This window comes from Sminthopsis crassicaudata, chromosome 5, assembly GCF_048593235.1.
Source record: "Sminthopsis crassicaudata isolate SCR6 chromosome 5, ASM4859323v1, whole genome shotgun sequence".
Classification (NCBI taxonomy): Eukaryota; Metazoa; Chordata; class Mammalia; order Dasyuromorphia; family Dasyuridae; genus Sminthopsis; species Sminthopsis crassicaudata.
This window is the reverse complement of record NC_133621.1, coordinates 299,060,298-299,082,832: the sequence shown is the minus strand read 5'-3', so window position 1 is coordinate 299,082,832 and position 22,535 is coordinate 299,060,298. Positions and strand designations below refer to the sequence as shown.

The window sequence follows — 22,535 nt, the reverse complement described above, 5'->3', positions numbered from 1 at the left end:
ATATGTGTGTAAATCCAATTTTCTTGTTGCCCAGTAAGAATTGGATTCCAAAGGTATAAGTAACTTGGGTAGAAAGACAGTAATGCTAACAATTTACATTCATTCAGGAAATATCTTCTTTTGGACATTCTGGAATAGGTCTCATTCTCAGGTCAATTCTGAAGAGGCTCTGCTTCCCTGGTTCTATATTAGTTGTTCCTAGATAATAAAACTTCATACAATTTAGTATAGTTTTAAACATTTGTTTCTTCGGTCTTGAAACTTCAAAAAATGTTAGTTTTTATATACCTACTTGCTGTTTCTTTCTTTACCTCATTTCTGTACCTGATGTAAAAATCTTAAAAGAAATAATTCAGGAAAGTCTGACTTGGAAAATTACCTGTTATGTCTTTTAAAATGATCAAAGAGATACTTTAAAATGGGAAAATAGAGAGTTGTTTGCAGGGAAGTGTTTTGCAAACTTTATCGCCCTCCAGAAGTAGGAGTTGGTTATATGGACTATTTGGGCCTGACGTATGGTAGAGCATTCTGAGTTCCTACTGGTCTCTCCAGGAACAGCTGAACACACTGCACCTTATCTCTCACAGAGTGATGTCATTTTGATCCCTTTGGAAAAAGAAGGGCTCACACCGACCAATTCACAAACCTAGTTTGCTTGAGTCTGGGGGAGGATAATCTCTGCCTAGCTCCCAAAGAAGGGATTGTGGAAAGGTTTCAGGAGGTAGAAATACTCTCCCATCCCTACTTGAATGAAGACAGAAGATTCTGTGTGATCCTCCAAGCCCTGTGAAGAACTGAATAGCTGTAGGTAGTTACTAATGGTCATTGTGAATGACGGAGGCATTTCATTCAAATCATTCAACACAATCTGTTTAAAAAATAGCAACAATAAGAATAACACATTAACGCATGGTAGAACATAAACCCCTTGAGGACCGGGTTTGCTTTTCCTTTACGTGTAACATCCACACTTAGCACAGCAGACTAGGTTCTTGGGACATTGTTGAGTGATAAAATACTTAGCCAAGTAGATCCCCCTAACTTTGAGCTTGATTCCCTCAGCTAGAGGTGGAAGTGGAGGGTGTGTTCATGGAAAGCTTGTACCTGTGATATGAAGGATGCCCAACTTTTTTCAAGGGGTGCAAGGCTACTGCTGTCAGAAAGTGCTCCCTGCCATGTCTATACCATAAAGCACACTGAGCTTCCTCAGAAAGCCCTGCCGTGCTAGCTCAGAGAAAGGGGTGGTGGGTAACCCAATGGGGTACCTGGATGCTGCCAGAGAATGGAATACATGCTAGGGATGATCCTAGATCTGTGAAACATCTCCCCTTAATTAATAATTAATTAATAACACCTATACCCTTCCCTTGACATTGAGACCTAATGAAACAGAGGTACAAGGTCAGAGGATGGAGGTATCTGGGATTCCATTAAGCCAAAGAGGGATGGTTGAGGGATGGAAAAAGAGGGCATGAGGGAAGGAAGGATTCTGATTTTCCCCATCCTCTCTCCTCTTTCCCTCTTGTCTCTTGTTCCTCTCTTGAGGGGGACCAGAAGGCTAGTCTACAGTTGCAAGTCACTTCCATTCCCCAAAGCTGTTTCATCATAAATTGGGAATTTAATGAGATTAAAAGTAGTGCATCAGTGCATAGAAATCTACTCCCTCAAAGTCAAGAAGACTTGGATTTGAGTTCTACCTCTCAAGTTCCCTAACTTCTCAATTCTTGAGATAACGCTCTAAGGTAGGGGTTTTTATTCACAGATCTGCCTGAGGTCCATGGAGAGATTCCAAAGGATTTGTGATCTTGCAGAGGAAAAAGCTCACTGAACTCTAACTGAAATGTATTATTTCCTTCTACTATTAGAAGAAAAACTTTACTCAGAAAGGCTTCTCCAGACTTCCTGAGAGGATCAATGATAGAAATTAATCAAAGGACTTCTGCTTTAAGACTCTTAAGTTTCAGAAAACTGATTTATATTGAGGCAGTTCAGTGGAGCAAGGGGGCAATCAGTCCAGTGATATTGGGAGCAACACACCTGATGGGGGCTCAAACCTTCAACTTCTCACAATTACCTCTAGATTCCTGAAGGGAGAAAGGGTAGCTATCACGTGGACCTAATCTGCTGCTCTAAGAGTGGAAAGGGGGAGCCCCAAACCTGGGCTGCGCCTGTATTTTAAGGGTTGTCATGTGGAAAAGGGATTAGTTTCCTTGTTCATGGTCTCAGAAGGAAAGCCAAGAGGTGGGACACACAAGGAGACTGGATTTGCCACAAAATAAGGAAGAAGTTGTTCAAAATCAAAGCTGCCTGCTGGTAGAACTGCTTAGAACCTGCATCATTAAGGATGATCAAGAAATGGATTCTCATATATATTACAGAGAACATTGCTGCCCTGGGAGGGATCTCTGCAGAAAGTAAAGGGCAGAGCCAGAATTGAAACCAGCACTCCTGACTCTCAATTATGAGAGCTCCCCTGCTCTAGTGTTTCTATCTCACTTTCCTGAGAATAATCTTAATTTGATACTATTTCCTCCATTGGATGGATGAGGAAATTGAAAATCGGGAAGGTTGAATGAATAGTCTGTGGCCACGCAACTACCATGTTTGGGAGGGGGGATTCATAAGCAGGTTTTCTGATTCACAGGCTGCGGGACTCGGAATCTGGAAGGCCTGGGTTCAAATCCCATTGCAGGCACTTGCTGGGTAGGGGAATCACTTCCCTGCTGGAAGTGTAGTTTCCTCAGTGGTCAACTAAGGGATTTATTTTTTTTTAATTTTATTTATAAATTTTTGACAGTATATATGCATGAGTAATTTTTTTATAACATTATCCCTTGTATTCATTTTTCCAAATTACAACCAAGGGATTTAGACTGGGACTTTCAGTCTTAAATCTAGGAGCTAGTACTTTTAAAAGATGTGAAGAGTTTGGGGGGGGGACACACATGAATGTATGAGACGCTCATGGAATTTATTATACTTCAGCAGATGAGAGGAGAGCTCATAGGCTCAAAGAAGGTACCTTAGAGGCCAGAGTCCAACTAACTCATGTTACAGGCAAGGGAATGACTTAGACCCATGGGATCATAGATATAGAGAGAACTGGAAGGACCTTGGAGGCCAAGCTCTTCATTTTACTCCTGAGGAGACAGGCCCAGGGAATTCTCCAAGGTCATCTAGGCAGTGAGTGTCAGAGGCCAAAGTCAAATTCAATTCCTGTGACTCCAGAGTCAGGGAATATGTTCCCACTTTCCCCCCATCTTGCCTGAAGATCTCTCTGAGTCTCCTTTGCTAATCCTTAAAGGGACACAGGGTTTCGATGGCTTGGATTCAGCAGCTTCCTAGCGGTGGGTCTGTGGTCTAGTCCCTCCCTTCCCTAATACCCAGAGGTTCCTCTGAGGTTTATGACTCCGAGAAATCCTTTCCCTATTGCTAATCAGGTAGTGTGCATGTTCCTAGGTGACTGTCATCTTTATTTGTGTTGTATCCTGGGCTCCTGACAGTCTGGACAAGCCTTGGGACCCCTCCTCACAATAATGTGGTGTGGTGTTATTCTTATTATTCATTTTGTGAAAGTTTTTTTTTTTCATTTATCTTTAACATTCATTTTTAAACACTGAATTCCAAATTCTCTCCCTTGCTTTGACTCTTCCCCTAATTATCCGAAAGGCACATAATATGGTATGAAGTAGAATAATGTTTTCAATATAAAGACAGAATAATACTAGGCAAACGAGAAGTTAATGGCAATAAAGATCAAAATCTTCCCCTCTGAAATTTAACCATGGATCCCAAGGGGAGAACACCTGTCCTAGGGACTTAGCAAAGGTCATTCAAGTGAAGGGACTTGTCCAGCCTCATTCAGCCATCCTCCCCAACTCCAAACCCAGCCTCTATCTCTCAGACCACAGTAACAATTTCAGCTCTTACTATGATCAGCAATTTTATTAGGAATAAGAGAGCTTCAAGAATCAGGAGTGGTCTGAATCTGGCTTGATTGAAGGGCTCATTCGAAATCCACCTTTTTGATAGTGAAATCACCATTAATTGACATGAAGTTAATCTCTTCCAAGTTAAGGCGATTGGGGAAAACGACCTGATTGTCATTAGGCAGATTTACCAAAAACTGCTTCCCATCAAAGATGATGCAAATCTGAATGGAGAGAAGGCAGAAGGAGATGAACACAGAACCCTGGGGTTGGAGACAAGAAGACCCCAAGACTCTTACTAGATGACACTGTATATTCTTAGGGAAATGATTTCCCCATGCTGAACCTCAGTTTCCTTCTCTGTAAAATGAAGGGGTAAAACAAGATATCCCCTGAAGTTCTCTCCAGCTCTAAATCTAGGGTTTTATTTTTAAAAATTAATTTTATAATTATACATTTTTTGACAGTACACATGCATGAGTAATTTTTTTATAATATTATCCCTTATATTCATTTTTCCAAATTTTCCCCTCCCTCCCCTAGATGACAGGCAATCCAATGCATATTAAATGTGTTACAGTATAACCTAATCTAGGGTTTTATGGTGGCTTCTGGTACACTCCAGAGTCTCCTCTTATCCCATTGCTATCACTGCCCTTCCCAGCTCCCTCCCTCCCATTCTCCCCAACCTCTCCTCAGTTCAAGGGATGCTGGGATTCTTCCACTGACCTTTGCAAACTCCCTTTCCCCTCTAGCATTTTGTCTTCCCCCCCCCCACCAGAACTCCCTTCCAGGTCTCTTCTGTCAAATGAAAGGGGGGAGGTTGGGAACATCTCTTGCATCCTTCCAGACATTCCATGATATGATTCCAGGTTCTTACCAATACTCTCTCCCCTGGCACAAAATAGGTATTCCTCTCCCATTTTTCTTGTTCCCATCTTCCATGCTTTAAGGTATTGAAGACAATGACATTCTCTTGGAAGTAGGGGCGGAAGCGTGGGTTGAAGTGTAGGCCAATGGTATTTTCATCCTTGCCCAGGTTAATTCGAAATCTGGGAATGGGGAACACACCATTATCATTGGCATGGACCCTCTGAGCCTTGGAATTCCCCGTTCAGAAATCCCTGAGCTGGAAGACCCCCAAAGGGACTCACCCCATTCTGACCTGAAGCACTAAGGATGCTCTTCTGCAGTACTCCCCCTCCACCCACCCTAACATGGTTTATATTGTACTCCTTTCAGAGACAGGGAACTCACTACTTGTTGAAGCTACTGGGAAGCTCCTGTTAGCAGGTTTTTCCTGATGCAGAGTCCTAGCTCTGCCATCTAATGCTAAGGGAAAACCACCTTGGTTTTCAAGGATCAAGTGCAACCGGATGTTTTAAGGATTCAGCTCTCACCCATCATTAACATTTATCTCATCCTTCCCATCTGTCACTTACAGATTGGCACCAGGTTTTATATCTCCCAGTACTTTTATGTGCGATCCAGTTTGGAGTTTCATATTTTCAATTAAAATTTCCTGAAAAGACCAGATACAGCAAAGTTAGGGCATGCTGGGAGCGGAGGGGACCTGCAGCTTCCGATTGGTGAGAGGCCACCCTCCTGAAAGGTTCTAGGGAAGCAGACTCTCTCCAGACTAATGGTGCTGAAGTTAGAATCAGTCTCAGCTCCGCGACCTTGAGGAAGTCTCTCTGGGGCTCACTTTTACCATATGTTAAATGAGGATCTAGCCTAATAGATTGATCCAGTTCATTCTTCTTTTTACTCATCAGGATTCTGAGGCTCAAATTAGGAAGAACTGACTTCTCCTAGATCACACAAGTGAGCAACAGAATCAGAAGTGGCACCTACACTTTCCCTAGTCCTACAGCCGGGCTCTCTGTGTGACACAGGCTTCCTCAGTGCCATCTTTGGCTGGCATCATATGTATCTGGCACTTGGGTCATGATGAAACTCAACAGGGAAACTTCCTGATGGCTAGCTCAGTTTCCTCCCGCCCTGACCCATTCTTCCATTCTCCCAAAGCTACTTTCATCTAAGGAGGTAAATTTTCAAGAAGAGTAACTCTCATTCTCTAGAGTCAAGTCTTAGTCCCAATCTAGGTCACTTCATCTTTTCCTCTTCCTTCTCAACTCAACAAAGGGCATTTCCCCACAGCCCGTGTGAGATGGAGACCCTAACTCTCCTCCATGCCAGGTCCCACTTCCCCACCTGCCCTCTCTCCAGCATCTCTTTGGACTCACTTGCTTGTCAAAACTTCGGACCAGCAGCCAGGGATCACGACTAGTTCAAGTTGGGAGTGGTGATGGTGGTAAAGGAGGGTCAGGGTGAGGTGACAGAGAAGGAGAAGAGCCCATACAGAGAAGAAGAGCAACACATCCCCATCCCCCATCCGCTCTGGAGCAGAACCCTCCCGAGTGTCCAAGATTCTCTCCAAGCACCGGATCCCTCAGCCCTGGCCCCTCAGCCTATACCGTGGACAAGGACACCCGCCGCCTGGACCCTGGCGCACTCACTTGGGGCATTGTGGAGGATGCGAAATGCTCCTGTGGTTCTCCTGGTTGCTCTGGGTCCCGGTAGGACAAGGTTCAACTTTAAGCCAGAAAGTGTAACGCAGGGAGGTATCGGACCCTTCAAATAGATGGAGTACTGAGCAACCCCAGCCCTCCACTGCTGCACTCTTCGCCCAAAGAGAGCATAAAAAGAGAGAGGGAGTATCTGAGAGGCGGGGCCAGCGGCACTTCTGAAGTCTTTCTGGAAGGGTCAGCCAAGTTCTGTTCTTTCCTAACCTTTCTCCCTCAATCTGGACCAAGCCCTAATCTCTTCTCTGGAGGATGCAGTTGGAGAGACTGGGGGAAGGGGAGAGAGACATGCTTTTAGAATGAACAAGAATCTGACACTGTCAGGGAGGGGCTGGGGGCCATATTCTGAAGGGAAGACCCTCCTCTGAGAGTCACTCTCTTGGACCATCTGGAGGAGAAATCCTAAACAGAGGATGGCACAGCATAGAGAGACCTAAATAAGGATCTTGTTTCTTATGGAAACTGAGGGTCTTGGGTCACTTGAGCTTTGAGGATCTTAGCCAGGACCCTCTAACTCCAAGTAGGTTCAAACCTGTGACACAGCTTCTCTTTAGGCACCCACAAACCCTTCCACTGTCAATGAGAGGAAATGAAAGCAGAGGTTCGGAGTCAGAGGAAACAGGGTCTTGGGATTCCTTTAACCAAAGAGAATGTTTGGCAGAAGGGGTCGAGGGGCATAAGCTTCTTGAGTGAAAAGAAGGGATCTGATTTTCCCCATCCTCCCTCCTCTTCACCCTGTTCCTCTCACAAAAGGGACCTGAAGGCAGGATCTCTGATCCTGTGTTTCCTCATCTGCAAACTGGGATCCTAATAGAATTAAAATTAGAGCATCATAGTGGATAGAGATCCACTTCCTCAAAATAGGAATTCCAGGGTCAAATCCCACTTCCCAAGTCCCTTAACTTCTCAGTGCTTGAGATAGTTCCCTAAGATAATAGTTCTTAAACTGGAGTTCACACATCTCACTGGGGCCAGCTGGAGGAAAGACCATCCTCCCCTCTGTATTTGATGGGAAGGCTCAGATACCCAAGGCCAACACTCCTGACTATTCTTCTCCCATCATCTTTCTCAGAGGCAGGAAAATCACTCTATGAATACAGAGAGGTTGAAGAAACAAAACCATGATTAACAGGCAGAGGGAGCTCCCAGCAGTCAGTAGGCAACACAGATGTGGGGGCTTCCATTGAAAAGGCAAGTAACATTTTATTTTAATTTATTTTATTTTCTTTTTTTTTTCTTTTGAGGCTGGAGTTAAGTGACTTGCCCAGGGTCACATAGCTAGGAAATGTTAAGTGTCTGAGGTCAGATTTTCTTTTTCTTTTTCTGAGGCTGGGGTTAAGTGACTTGCCCAGGGTCACACAGCTAGGAAGTGTTAAGTGTCTGAGATCAGATTTGAACTCGGGTCCTCCTGAATTCAGGGCTGGTGCTCTCTCCACTGCGCCACCTAGCTGCCCCTAATTTTATTAATTGGAATAATGTTTTGATATATATATAATAAAACACAGAAGAGTACTAGGAAAAGAACTTAGTGAAAATAAAGATTTTTTTCCCATCTAAAATCTATTGAAGACGTCCAACGATAGAAAACGTCCTCCTAGTTTCCACTGCCCAGCCATTAGTGTTGGATTGAATGGATAGGTCCCTCTGCACTTTGTTCTGCCTCTAGGGCTGAGCAGGACCAGCCTAAATTCTCTCCTGTAGGACAGCCCCTTTGTATTTGCAGGCAATGCTCAGGTCCCTAAGCCCAGCACCCCTAATTATTCCTTCTCCTACTATCTATTTCCAAAGCAAGATAATCACTCATTGAACCTTGGAGAGGTTGGAGAAACTAAAACCGTGATTACCAGGCAAAGGAAGCGCCCAACAGTGAATAGAGCAGAATAGACATAGCTCCCTTCCTCCCAAGCCCCTCACCAACCCCAAGTAACTCCCATCCTGAACCTGATTCCAGCCCCTTCATTTCCACCACAGTCCCGGAACCATCCCCCTCATTCATCATTCCCTTCCCCCACCCTGCTAGCTACGTGACCCATTAGCATGTCATATGTACACTCTGAATCTCAGTGTCCTTCTCTATTAAAAAAAAAAGAGATAACAATCTTTGCCTCAACTGCTTTCCTAGTTGTTATGGGTGAATGATTAAATGATTGAGTACACAATGCACCATCTTCACATCTTATCAATGTATTATACAATGTTTGACAATCGTCTAATCAACCAGAACCAGGCCCCTTCCTCGCCATAGAAATCCACCCCAAATATAAGGTGAGTCAGATTTTTATACATGGAAAATAATTAAGGAAATGAAGCCAATTCATAAAAAGAAATCTGATTTCCCATTGAAAGAAAGATTAGGAGCTTTCCAAATTGATAAGGTCAAAAAGGCACAATTTCCTGAATTCAGAGAAACAGATGTCTCTCCTCTCCCTCTCTTTGTATGGTCTCCAAAATGTGGAAACAATAACTGATTGATGCATGCAGGTCTAGTTTTCAGGTGAGACATACAGGTTTCTTGAATTGTATAATTGCTGGACAGCTCCTTACCTCAGTCAGGTTTTCAAGTCAGCATAACTTAGCTCCTCAGTTAAAGAGTCTCTAAACATCAGGGAGGGCTGCTCCAGCTTCCAGGCTCTGCAAAGTTAAGTCCAAAAAATACAATAAGGCTTTCTCCCAAATTCTACGATTAAAAAAAGGTTTTTTCCCAAGAAAGAATTTTGATTAGGCTCATAATGGAATAGAAAAGGAACTGAGCTAGCGTCCAAACTGAGAACTCGGATGGAGTCAGTGTTGGTGGGGAATTCCCCAAATTAATCACTTATAGTCCTAATGCTCTCAGTTCTCTCAGTTTCCTCTTTTTGATTGATGGTGGAATGGAAAACTCACTTCTCCTCTAAATCCTTTATCTATAAATTTCTATTTATACTTATAGACTTCTATTGGGGGTGGCTGCCTGGAGTTTTCCCACTAGGATCACCTGATCCATCTTAGAGACTCCAGTGGGGGTGAGCATGGTAGTCAGGTCGCAGCAGTAATGGAAGGGGATGTCTGTTTCCTGGTGGTCCCCCACAATGCTCGACCATGTAGGGGCTGGGTTTTCCTGGTGCTCTGAAGCCATCTCCACTTCTGCTCTGAGGCTTCCTCTCCCTCTGGGATGGAGAAAAAGGGGATGGGAAACCAAGGATGTGTTAGGAGAAATGGAGGCCGGGACTCAAAAGATTAGTGTTGGAGCTGGGAGAAGGTTGGGGCTGGTGCCTAGAACATAGGACTATAGCAAAGGGATCTTAGAGAGCAGCAGCATGGTCTCCTGACCCTTATAGAAGCTCTGGGTTCCAGTTCAAACACACACTGGCAGTGCCACCCTGGCTAAGCCCCTGTGTTCTCCATACCTCTCCTGGGGCCAAGAGTGTCAACTTGCATTGGTAGAGGGAACCCTCTCGTTTGGGAACTCCTAGGTCCATTCCTTGTTCCTAATATACTCCTGAGAGGCAATGTGGTACAATGGATAGATATCTGGGCTCATAGGAAGTCACTGACTTGTCAGTGCTCAGGCAGCCCTATTGACAAAAGAAGGAAGGGGGATTTTTTTTCAAAATTTATTTATTATTATATCTTTATACATGCCCTGCTGCCCTCAGACCATGAGCTCTAGGAGTGTGGCTGAAAATTTACCTCCTAACTAGAGATAGTGGGGTGAGCCAATGGGACCCCGATTCAATGACCACATTTCACTTATTGCCCAAAAGATCAGTTTGAAGAAATGATTGGACCTCCATGAGCTCCTGGCAAAGAAGCTGTTGACCTCTCATTCTGGAAGTGCCCGAATCAAAATCACACCTCCAGTCCCTCTCTGTCTCTTTCCCAGTCTGCTCAGGGAGAGGGAGTCAGTGTTCTCTGAGTGCATGTCAAGACCTCAGGCCATCTTCTGACCCAAGAAACCGGGCACAGAGAGAGATAATAAAGTTGCCCTCAGCCACACAGCCAATTCCCAGCTCAGACAGCACTGGAACCTGGCTCTAACTTTTGGACTTCCAGGCACCCTGAAGCTCTTTCCATCTAGGGCTGGGAGCCCCAGCTATTCCTCTCTCTGATATTGGGTCTGGGGTCTCCAAAGGTCTGTAGACCAGTCACTGCCTTCTGCTGTGGGGAGTCTAGATGTGGAGAGGGCAGCCCTCTTCCAGCCAAGCAGGCCTATAGTCAAGCTTGGATCCAGGAGCGGTAAGCCCATCTCTGAGCTTGGGCAGTGGAGGGCTCTGGACTCTATATCAGAGCACATACAGTGTCCTTGGCCACTGCCGGCCAAGGTGATTTTATGGGGATAAAAAGCCTTTGAGTTTGAGGCTGAGCCAGAAGCAGCCATGAATACAGTCCTTGGGAGATGATCTCTTGCTTTCTTCCCTGCCTGATGGTAAGAAATATTGGAATTTATCGGACTTCAGAGGAGGAGAGGAGAGATCAGAGACTCAGACAGGGAACCTCAGAAGCCATTGAGTCTAACTTCCTCATGTTTCACAAGAAGAAACTGAGACTAGGGAGTGATTGAGACCATAGGAGCATAAATGTAGAAAGCTGGAAGGACCTGAGAGACCAAGTTCTTCATTCTACCCTTGAGGAAACTGGGGTTCAAGGGTTTCTCCAAGGTCATGTAGGCAGTGAATATTAGAGGCCAAATTTAAACCCAGCAGGGAATGTCTTCCCATTCTCCTCAAATCGTGCTTGCAGATCTCTCTGAGCTTCCTTGGTTGGTCCTCAAAGGGACGCAGGATTCTTTGGTTTGGATCCAGCAGGTGCACTTGCCCAGGGTCTGTGATCTGATCCCCTTCCTTTCCTAACACACAGAGGTTCCCCTGCAGTTACAACCTGGGAAACTCCTTCCCCATTGCTTATCAGAGATTGTCACCTTTGTTTATGTTATAGCCTGGGCTCCTGATAGTCCCAGGAACCCCTTCTCACAATAATGTGATGGTGTTGTCATCCTTGTTATTCATTTTATGAATGCTTTCTTTATTATATATTTAATAACTTTATTTTAAATTTCTCTCCCCCCTATCATTCTTCCTCTCCTATTGAAAGGGCAAAAATGTGATGTGAATTTGAATAATATTTTTGCAAATATAAAAAAATCACAGAATATTACTACAGAGGCTAATGCTAGTAAAGATGATTTTTTTTTCCAATCTGAAAATTACCCATGGACCATAGGGGGAGAACTCCTGTCTTAGAGACATTAGACATTAGAGACAAAGGCCATTTGGGTAAAGGGATCTGTCCAAGCTCACTCAATTCTCCCCAATTCCAAACCCAGCCCTAAATCCCAGACCAGAATAAAAGACAATGTCAGCTGTTATCATCAGCAGCAACTTTATTAGGAATAAGAGAATCTCAAGAATCACGAGTGGTCTGATTCTGGCTTGATTGGAAGGCTCATTCAAAATCCACCCTTACGACATTGAAATCACCATAAACTGACATGTAGTCCAGCTTTTGATAGTTATGGCGATTGGGGAAAGTGAACTCATAATCATCAGGCAGCTTTATCAAAAACTTCTTCCCATCATAGACAATGGAAATCTGAATGGAGAGAAGGCAGAAGGAATTGAACACAGAATCCTGGGCTTGGAGACAGGAAGACCTCAAGACTAGCTGGCACTGTAGAATCTTGGGGAAATAATTTTTCTATTCTGAGACTCAGTTTCTTCCTCTGTACAATGAGGGGGTGAGACTAGGTGGCCCCTGAGATTCTCTTCAGCTCTAAATCTGAGATCCTGCTGTGTGTCCTGGCACACCTCAGAATCTCTTCTTATCCCATTGCCACCACTGCCCTTCCCAATTCCCTCCCATTCTCCCCAATCTCTCCTCAGTTCAAGGGATTCTGGGATTCTTGCTCCTGACCTTTGCAAACCCCTTTTCCCCTCTTTTGTCTTTCTCCCACCAGAATTCCCTTCCAGGTCTCTTCTGTCGAATGAAAGGGGGGGGAGATTGGGAACATCTCTTGCATCCTTCCCAGACATTCTTGGTTCCTTTGGATACTCCATGCTCTGATTCTGAGTTCTTACCTCTATGCTTGTCCCTTGCTTAAAGGGGAATCTCTTCTCCCTTGCTTCTTGGCCCCATCTACCTGCCGTGGAATCATTGCAGACGATGCAATTCTCTCGGAAGCGTGGGTTGAAGTGTAGGCCAATGTTATTTTCATCCTTGCCCAGGTTAATTCGAAATCTGGGAATGGGGAACACACCATTATCATTGGCATGGACCCTCTGAGCCTTGGAATTCCCCGTTCAGAAATCCCTGAGCTGGAAGACCCCCAAAGGGACTCTCACCCCATTCTGACCTGAAGCACTAAGGATGCTCTTCTGCAGTACTCCCCCTCCACCCACCCTAACATGGTTTATATTGTACTCCTTTCAGAGACAGGGAGCCCACTACTTGTTGAAGCTACTGGGAAGCTCCTGTTAGCAGGTTTTTCCTGATGCAGAGTCCTAGCTCTGCCATCTAATGCTAAGGGAAAACCACCTTGGTTTTCAAGAATCAAGTGCAGCCGGGTGTTTTAAGGATTCAGCTCTCACCCATCATTAACATTTATCTCATCCTTCCCATCTGTCACTTACAGATTGGCACCAGGCAATATATCTCCCAGTACTTTTACACATACTTCAGGTTGGAGGTTCATATTTACAAGAAAAAGTTCCTGAAAAGACCAGATACAGTGAAGTTAGGGCAGGCTGGGAGCTGAGGGGACCTGCAGCTTCCAATTGATGAGAGGCCACCCTCCGGAAAGGTTCTAGGGAAGCAGACTCTCTCCAGACTAATAGTGCTGAAGTTGGAATCAGTCTCAGCTCTGCGACCTTGAGGAAGTCTCTCTGGGGCTCACTTTTACCATATATTAAAAGAGGAACTAAACTTAGATGATTGATCCAGTCCACTCCTCTTTTTACATATCAAGGAACTTGAGGCTCAAATAAGGAAGTACTGACATCTTCTAGGAATCACACAAGTGAGCAACAGAATCAAACATGGAACCCAAATTTTTTCCCTGGGCTCCAAGCTCATGCTTTCTGTATCTCATAGGCTTCCCCAGTGCCAGCTTTGGCTGGCATCATATGTATCTGGCATTTGGGTCAACCTAGTGGGGAGCTCCCTAGTAAGGAAGTCAGCTTTCCCCTGCCTTCCCTATTCTCCCAGAGCTGCCTTCATTTGACTAAGGAGGGAAGGAAATCCTCTCTGGTAAACTTTTCAGGAAGAGCATCCCCCATTCTCTAGAGTCAAGTCTTGGTCCCAGTTTCAGACAAGAACCAGTCTTACTCAGGGGAATGGGAAATTGGCAAGGGAGGGGGAAGTTTAGAATGAAAGGGGAATCGAGGATGACCCTAGGAGTATCATTAAGATCAAGGCACTTAGTTTCTCCTGTCCCCCAAACATTGGGGAGAAGGGCAAGGAAACTAGGGCAGCATGGATGAGAGGCCCTTTCCTGTTGTCAGTCAATGGAGAAGCAATGGCAGTAAGTAGGAAGAGATCGGTAATCTTATGAGTTGGTTTCCAAGAAAAGAGGTAAGAAGTATATTTGTGAAGTTAATTTGGTATTGATTGTAAAGGGAGGAGGAGAAGAATTTGGAAGGACCTGAGGAATCCTTTGCCCCCACCCCACCCAAGCTGCCATCTCCAGCCTCTTCCTTTTCCAATGGAGCCTCTTCTGTACCATCAGGCTGGGTTGGAATTAACTCTGTAAGACAGTCATTCACTTCAGAAAGGGATACTCAGGCAAAAGATGAATCTTTCCACTTCATCTTTTCCTCTTCCTTCTATTCAACAAAGGGCACTTCCCCACCCCAACTCTCCTCCGCCATGTGAGATGGAGACCCTAACTCTCATCCATGCCGGGTCCCACTTCCCCCCCTCCCCCTAGGATCTCTCTGGACTTACCTGCTTGTCAAAACTTCGGACCGGCAGCCAGGGATAACAAACAGCTTCAGGTTGGAGGGGGTGGTGATGGTGGTTTGGAAGGAATTGCCCTTCTCAGGACTGGGAAAGTCAGAGTGGGGCGATAGAGAAGAGATAGGTGCCCCGGCACATACAGAGAGGAAGGGCAGAGCATCCCCACCCGCTCCAGAACGGACCCCTCCCGAGTGTCCAAGATTCTCTCCAAGCACCGGATCCCTCAGCCCTGGCCCCTAAGCCTATACCGTGGGGAAGGACACACGCAGCCTGGACCCTGGCGCACTCACTTGGTGCATATCGGAGGATGAGAAATGCTCCTGCGATTCTCCTGGTCCCGCTGATTCCGCGAAAGATAACGCCCAACTCCGAGCGGGAAAAGATACCTCAGGGAGATTTCAGACCCTTCCAATAGATGGAGTGGCTCCGGGCTTCCGCCGAGTACTGAACCACTCCCCGTCTTCCACTCCTGTAGTCTTTGCCGAAACAGAGCCCAGAGAGAAGTGGGCGTAATTGAGAGGGCAGGACCAGCGGCATGTTTAAAGTCTTTCTAGGAGGAGGGTCGGCCAATTGAGGGGGAGACAGCTCTTTGGTCGCACATCAAGCTCTGTCCTTTTCTAAACTTTGTCCCATAACCCCGATAGAACCCTAATGTCTTTTTTTAGAGGATGCAATTGGAGGGACTGGTAGAGAGATGGGAGAAGGTAATGGAAACCTTCTTTAAGAATGAACAACTCACTTCCAGTTGATCAATGATGGACAAAAACAGCTACACCCAGAGAAGGAACACTGGGAATTGAATGTAAACTGTTAGCACTACTGTCTATCTACCCAGGTTACTTATACCTTCGGAATCCAATTCTTGTTTTTGTTTGTTTGGTTGGTTTTTTGTTTTTAATTAATTTTATAATTATACATTTTTGACAGTATATATGCATGAGTAATTTTTTTATAACATTATCCCTTGTATTCATTTTTCCAGATTTTCTCCTCCCTCCCTCTGCTCCCTCCCCTTGATGACAGGCAGTCCCATACATTTTACATGTGTTACAATATAACCTAGATACAATATATGTGTGTAAATCCCATTTTCTTGTTGCACGTTAAGTATTGCGGAATCCAATTCTTAACGTGCAACAAGAAAATTGGTTTTACACATATTGTATCTAGGTTATACTGTAACACATTTAATATGTATGGGATTGCCCGTCATCTAGGGGAGGGAAAAATTTTGGAAAAATGAATACAAGGGATAATGCAAAAAAAAAAATACTCATGCATATGTACTGTCAAAAATATGTAATTATAAAATTAAAAAAAAAAAAAAAACAAAGAATGAACAAGAATCTCACATTGGCAGGAAGGGCCTAGAGACCATATTCTGGGTGAGAATGACTCCCGTGGTCTCTAACGAGTCCATCTAAAGGGGAAATCCTAATCAGAGCATGACATAGCACGGAGCGACTCTTCCACTGCCAATGAAAGAAAATGAAAACAGAGGTGCAGAGTCAGAGGAAAGAGGGTCCTGGGATTCCAAGCAGGACCTACACCTATAAGTCACTTCCATTCTCTGATCCTGCGTTTCTTCATCTGTAAATTCGGATCCTAAAAGAATTAAAATCAGGACATCATAGTGGATAGAGATGCACTCCCTCAAAATTAGAAATTTCTGGTTCAAATACCACTTCCTAAGTCCCTTAGCTTCTCAGTGCTTGAGGTAACTCTCTAACATAAGGGATTCTTAAGCTGGGGTTCACAGATCTTCCTGGGGCCAGGTGGAGGAGAGGCCATTCTCCCTTCTCCATTTTAAGATAAGCCTCAGGTACCTAAGGCCAACACCTCTAACTATTCCTTCTCCCACCATCTATCTCAAGGGAAAGATAATCACTCTGGAGAGAGGTTAAAGAAACAAAACCATGATTCACAGGGAGAAGAAACTCCTAGCAGTGAGTGGGACAGAACAGACACACTTCCCCTCCCCACAAGTCTCTCATCAATCCCAGGTATGTCACATCTTGAGTCTGCTTCCAGAACCTTCATTTTCCACAGTCCTGGTACCATCGCCCCCTCATCTGCCTTTTGCACTGCCAGCCATAAATAAGTCAGATACCCATTCTGAATCTCAGTTTCTTCCTTTATAAAAAGGACATAACAATCCTTGTACCTATCCTGGTAGTTATGGTGAAAGATCAAAAGACTGAGGAAAGAAGAGCTCTATCTTACTGGTTATAAGGCTTACTGATGTATTAAGCAATTCCTGGCAATTTTCAAAAAAACTGGGGCATCTTTCCAGTAGCTGGACTTACCCACAGTTCCCCCCTTCCCTAATAAAGGAAGGTTCCCCTGCAATTACTTCTACTGGAAATCCCACATTGCTAATCAAAAACTATTTAGGTTCAAAGGATATGAACAGACAATTCTCAGAGGGAGAAATTGAAACTATATCCACTCACATGAAAGAGTGTTCCAAATCACTACTGATCAGAGAAATGCAAATTAAGACCACTCTGAGATACCACTACACACCTGTCAGATTGGCTAAGATGACAGGAACAAATAATGATAAATGTTGGAGGGGATGTGGGGAAATTGGGACACTGATACATTGCTGGTGGAGTTGCGAAAGAATCCAGCCATTCTGGAGAGCAATCTGGAATTATGCCCAAAAAGTTATCAAACTGTGCATACCCTTTGACCCAGCAGCGCTACTACTGGGATTATATCCCAAAGAAATACTAAAGAGCGGAAAGAGTCATATATGTGCCAAAATGTTTGTGGCAGCTCTTTTTGTAGTGGCTAGAAACTGGAAGATGAATGGATGTCCATCAGTTGGAGAATGGTTGGGTAAATTGTGGTATATGAAGGTTATGGAATATTATTGCTCTGTAAGAAATGACCAGCAGGAGGAATATAGAGAGGCCTGGAGAAACTTAAATCAACTGATGCTGAGTGAAACGAGCAGAACCAGAAGATCACTGTACACTTCAACAACAATACTGTATGAGGATGTATTCTGATGGAAGTGGAAATCTTCAACATAAAGAAGATCCAACTCACTTCCAGTTGATCAATGATGGACAGAGGTAGCTACACCCAGAGAAGAAACACTGGGAAGTGAATGTAAATTGTTAGCACTAATATCTGTCTGCCCAGGTTGCATGTACCTTCGGATTCTAATGTTTATTGTGCAACAAGAAAATGATATTCACACACATGTATTGTACCTAGACTATATTGTAACACATGTAAAATGTATGGGATTGCCTGTCGTCGGGGGGAGGGAATAGAGGGAGGGGGGGTAATTTGGAAAAATGAATACAAAAATTAAAAAAAAATGTTATAATTATAAAATAAAATAAAAATTAAAAAAAAACTATTTAGGTTTCTAACTGTTGCTATTTTTGTCATACTGTGAGATTTTATTTAAATTAAAAAAAAAAAACCTTTGAGTTCCACATTCTCTCAAAGCAAGTAACATGGTAGTAACTGGAATAGTGTTTTAAATATATATTTAAAAACACAGAGGAGTGCTAGGAAAAGGAGAAGTTAGTAAAGATATTATTTTTTCCCATCTGAAATTTATTGCAGGAAAGGTGATTCCCTCACATCATACCTATACTCTCAGTGAGATTTTGCCCCTCAAAGCCAGGGGACACTATGATACTGATCCATGTCAAGTACTACTTCTGTCCTGCTCACTTCTCTCTAGGATCTCCCTAGACTTACTAGCTTGTTTTTTTTAATGCACATTTTGTATGAATGATGTTGGGAAAGAAAAATCAGTATAACAGGGGAAAACCATGGGAGAAAAAAAAATAGAAAAAAGGAGGGAACATAACGTATTGATTTACATTCAATCTTTATAATTCTCTTTCTGGATACATATGGCATTTTCTGTCCAAAGTCTATTGGGATTGCTGTGGATCACTTCACCACTGAGAAGAACCAAGTTTTTTATAGTTGATTATTGGACAATCTTGATGTTACTGTGTACAATGTATTCTGCTTGTTTCCCTCAGCATCAGTTCATGTAAATCTTTCCAGGCTTTTCTAAAATCAGCCTATTCATTGTTTTCTATAGAACAATAATATTCCATTACCTTCATGTATCACAACTTATTCAGCCATTTCTCAATTGATGGGCATCTACTCATTTTCTTCTTTGCTACCACAAAAAAGCTGCTATAAACATTTTTTGCACGTGTGTGTTTTCTCTTCCTTATGATCTCTTTGGGATATAAGCCCAGTAGAGACACTATTGAATCAAAGGGTATGCACAGTTTGATAGCCCTTTGGGCTTAGTTCCAAACTGTTTTCCAGAATGGCTGGATCATTGCACAACTCCACCAACAATGCATCAGTGTCCCAGTTTTCCCACACCTCTGCAACAAGTACAATTAAGAAAGAGACAGACTTTGGGCCATTCCCCCTCCTCATCAAACTCCATACTTTTCTAGCCTTTCCCTTTTCATCCAAATTCTTAATTCTGTTCTTTGATGTATGGGATTATGACAAGTTGTAGAATGACTAGGGCAGTTGATGGAAAAGTATTGGTGGGAAGGGGCTGGGGGCAGCTGGAAGGAAGGCCATGCTCTGGTCTGGGTGAGAGTCAGCCCCTTGGCTTCCAAAAAGTTCATCTGATGGAGAAGTCTAAATCAAAAGATGGCATAGGGTGGAAGGATCAAAGAACCTATCTGATTTCTTAACTCTGGGGAAAGTGAGACCCTGGGGTCACTCTGGCAGTAAGAAGCTGAACCAGGCCTTGTCCATAACTTCTCTTTATCCAAGGCCTTATCCATAACTTTTCTTTACCCAAGGCCAATGCTCTTTCTACCTTATCTCACATTTGCCCAATTCTATTTTACAGAAAGGGAAACTGAGATGAAAGGATGAGAGCATTGTGGTGAGTTTGTGGTGATTCAATGAAGAATGAATAGAATAGGAATAGAACTCAGGCTAGGGTACCTTTCCTTCAGAATACTTAGGAGTACTAAGCTTATTCCTTCTCTGATCATCTATTTCCAATGCAAAAAAATCACTCATTAAACCTTGGAGAGATTGGAGAAACTAAAACCGTGATTATCAGGCAGGGGGAGCTCCCAGGTGTGAGTGGGACAAAATAGACACAGATCCCTTCTCCAAAGCTTTCCACTAACCCCAAGTGACTCTCATCTTGAACCTGATTCCAGCCCTTTCATTTCCACCATAAGTTCAGAACCATCCCACTCACTCACACACATACCCTCCTGCCCTGCAATCTGTGTGACCCATTAGCATGTCATATGTACACTCTGAATATCAGTTTCCTTCTCTATAAAAAAGAGATAACAATCTTTGTACCAACCCCTTTCCTAGTTGTTATGGGTGAAAGATTAAATGACTGAGGACACAATGCCCCATCTTCACATCTTATCAATGTATTAAGCAATGCTTGACAACTGTCCAACTAACTAGAACCAGGCCCCTTCCTAACTAAAGAACTGGACCCCAAATACGTGGCAAGACAGGTTTTTATATATAAAAAATAATTAATGAGATGAAATCAATTCATAAAAGGAAACTATATGACATTAGGCATTCTAATTTCTAATTGGGAGAAAGATTAGGAACTTTCCATGTTGGTAGGATAGAAGTCAAAAGGAGCGATTTCCTGAATTCAGAAAAACAGGTGTCCTCCTCAAAGTGTCTTTGTATAATCAAAAGAATGTGGAAACAATAATGGATTGATCAATGCAGGCCAGTTTTCAAATAAGAAATACAGGTTTCTTGAGATGTGTAGTTGCAGGAAAACTCCTTTTTCAATCATTGAATCTGACCAGATTTATTTTTTAAATTATTTTTATATAATAGCTTTTTATTTTCAAAATATGTGCAAAGATAATTTTCAACATTCACAATTGAAAAACCTTGTGTTCCAAATTTGTCTCCCTCCTTTTCGCCCATACCCCTCACCTAGACAACTAGTAATTCAATGTAGGTTAAACACGTGCAATTTTTCTAAATATATTTCTATTTATCATTCTGCTGCAAAAGAAAAATCAGATCAAAAAGAAAAAAAAAGAGGAGAGAAAAAACCAAGCAACCAAACAAATAATAAAAAAGGCAAAAATACTATGTTGTGATCTACATTCATTCTCCATAGTCTTCTTTCTGGATGCAGATGGCTCTCTCCATCACTGGTCTATTGGAATTGGTCTGTTGAAGAGTCAAGTTCACTACAGTTGATCACCACATAATCTTGTTGCTGTGTACAATGTTCTCTTGGTTCTACTAACTTCACTCAGTTAGTTCCTGTAAGTCTCTCCAAGCCTTTCTGAAATCATCCTATTAAATTATTTCTTATAGAATAATAATATTCTATTACATTCATATAGCAAAATTTATTCAGCCATTCCCCAACTGATGGGCATGCACTCAATTTTCAGTTCTTTGATCACTACAAAAAGGGCTGCTACAAATGTTTTGTTCATGTGAGTCCTTTCCCCTTTTTAATGATCTCTTTGTGATATGGACTAGAGACACTGCTGGATCAAAGGATATACACAGTTTGATAGCCCTTTGGACATAGTTCCAAATTGCTCTTCAGGATGGTTGGATCAGTTCACAACTCTACCAACAATGTATTCATGCCCAGTTTTCTCATATCCCCTCATATCTTTTCTTGTCATTTTAAACAATGTTGTCTTTTTTTTTCCCTGAGGCTGGGGTTAAGTGACTTGTCCAGGGTCACACAGCTAGGAAGTGTTAAGTGTCTGAGACCAGATTTGAACGCAGGTCCTCCTGAATTCAAGGCTGGTGCTCTATCCACTGTGCCACCTTGCTCCCCCCCCCAATGTTGTCTTAATTTGCATTTCTCTAATCAATAGTGATTTAGAGCACTTTTTATATGACTAAAATTTACTTTAATTTCTTCATCTGAAAATTGTCTGATCATATCCCTTGACCATTCATCAATTGGAGAACGGCTTATATTCTTGTAAATTTGAGTCAATTCTTTATATATTTTAGAAACGAGGCCTTTATCACAACTGTTAGATGTAAAAAATTTTTCCAGCTTTATGTTTCCCTTCTAATTTTGGCTGCATTAATGTTTTGTTTGTATTAAACATTTTAAATTTAATATAATCAGAATGATCTATTTTGCATTTCCTAATGTATTCCAGTTCTTCTTTGGCTATAAATTCCCTCCTTCTCCACAGATCTGAGTAGATTATCCCTTGTTCTCATAATTTTCTTATAATATCACCCTTTGTGTCTAAATCATGGACTCATTTTGACCTTATCTTGGTATAGGGTATTAGGTGTTTCTGGCCAGATTTCTACTCAGCATAATTTAGATCTTTAGTTAAGGCTCTCTAAGCAGCAGGGAGAAGTGGTCCAACTTCCTAATTATGAAGGCCTAGGTAGAAATAATACAATAAGGCTTTATTCCATTTTCCACAATTAAAAAAGTTTTTTTCCCCAAGAAAGAATTTTGATTAGACCCATAATGAAATAGAAAAGGAACTGAGCCAGCTCCAGATCTAAGTATCAAGATAGAATTAGTGTCCAGAATTAATCATTTGATGGCTTTATCCTTTCAATTTTTTCAATTTTCCCTTTTGATTGACGGTGGAGGAGAAAACCCACTCCTCTCTTATATTCCTTTCTATAAATTCAACACATAAGGATTTTTATAAATTTCCAATTAGAATTATCTAAAGGATATTACAGCTCCAACTATTTAGAGGGTCTACAATGGACTAATTTTGAGAAGGGAGATACACATATCACCAAGATAACCAAGAAAACTCCGACATAAACATAAACTCCATGAAACAAAATGCCAAAGCAAAATAATATGGATCATCAATGTTAACTAAGACCAAGTCTCCTTGTTTGCTAGTAACCCCCTCCCAATATCCAGTTAAACAGCATATTTTTGAAACCCAGATGCTTCATGTAGCCCTCTTGTGGTAGAAAATATTTTCTTTTGTGTATTCTGGAATAAGTCTCAGTCTCAGGGCAACTCTGAAGAAGTTCTGTTTTTCTGGTTCCAAATCACATGTAGAAGCTTCCTAGATAATGCTGCTAAAATCTGTTAGTAACAAAA

General features: G+C 42.7%; 2 protein-coding genes across 3 annotated transcripts; both read right to left on the bottom strand.

Moving 5' to 3' along the window:
* Positions 1–3,926: 3,926 nt before the first annotated feature.
* LOC141542659 (galectin-1-like) lies at positions 3,927–6,779 on the bottom strand. Its single transcript, XM_074267242.1, has 4 exons — positions 6,449–6,779; positions 5,372–5,451; positions 4,810–4,981; positions 3,927–4,153 (listed from the first exon to the last, which is right to left on the bottom strand). Exons 1-4 carry the CDS (start codon positions 6,455–6,457, stop codon positions 4,007–4,009), a joined length of 408 nt encoding a protein of 135 aa, XP_074123343.1. The 5' UTR covers positions 6,458–6,779; the 3' UTR covers positions 3,927–4,006.
* A 5,074-nt stretch (positions 6,780–11,853) lies between these two features.
* On the bottom strand, positions 11,854–14,949 carry LOC141542663 (galectin-1-like). Of its 2 annotated transcripts, none has more exons than XM_074267249.1 (4): positions 14,432–14,949; positions 13,120–13,199; positions 12,568–12,727; positions 11,854–12,082 (listed from the first exon to the last, which is right to left on the bottom strand). In XM_074267249.1, exons 2-4 carry the CDS (start codon positions 13,179–13,181, stop codon positions 11,936–11,938), a joined length of 369 nt encoding a protein of 122 aa, XP_074123350.1. In that variant the 5' UTR covers positions 13,182–13,199; positions 14,432–14,949; the 3' UTR covers positions 11,854–11,935. The 2 variants fall into 2 exon arrangements, with proteins under 2 accessions (XP_074123350.1, XP_074123348.1); XM_074267247.1 differs by having other exon boundaries at positions 14,734–14,944.
* Positions 14,950–22,535: the final 7,586 nt, after the last annotated feature.

Excerpts from the sequence above, each read along its gene's own strand:
- LOC141542659 (XM_074267242.1), bottom strand. Across the intron at positions 4,982-5,371 it reads ATAAAACCTGGTGCCAATCT|ATTTCGAATTAACCTGGGCA; the intron begins GTAAGTGACAGA and ends CCCCATTCCCAG. Across the intron at positions 4,154-4,809 it reads TGCCAGGGGAGAGAGTATTG|ATTTGCATCATCTTTGATGG; the intron begins GTAAGAACCTGG and ends CTCTCCATTCAG.
- LOC141542663 (XM_074267247.1), bottom strand. Across the intron at positions 12,728-13,119 it reads ATATTGCCTGGTGCCAATCT|ATTTCGAATTAACCTGGGCA; the intron begins GTAAGTGACAGA and ends CCCCATTCCCAG. Across the intron at positions 12,083-12,567 it reads AGCAAGGGACAAGCATAGAG|ATTTCCATTGTCTATGATGG; the intron begins GTAAGAACTCAG and ends CTCTCCATTCAG.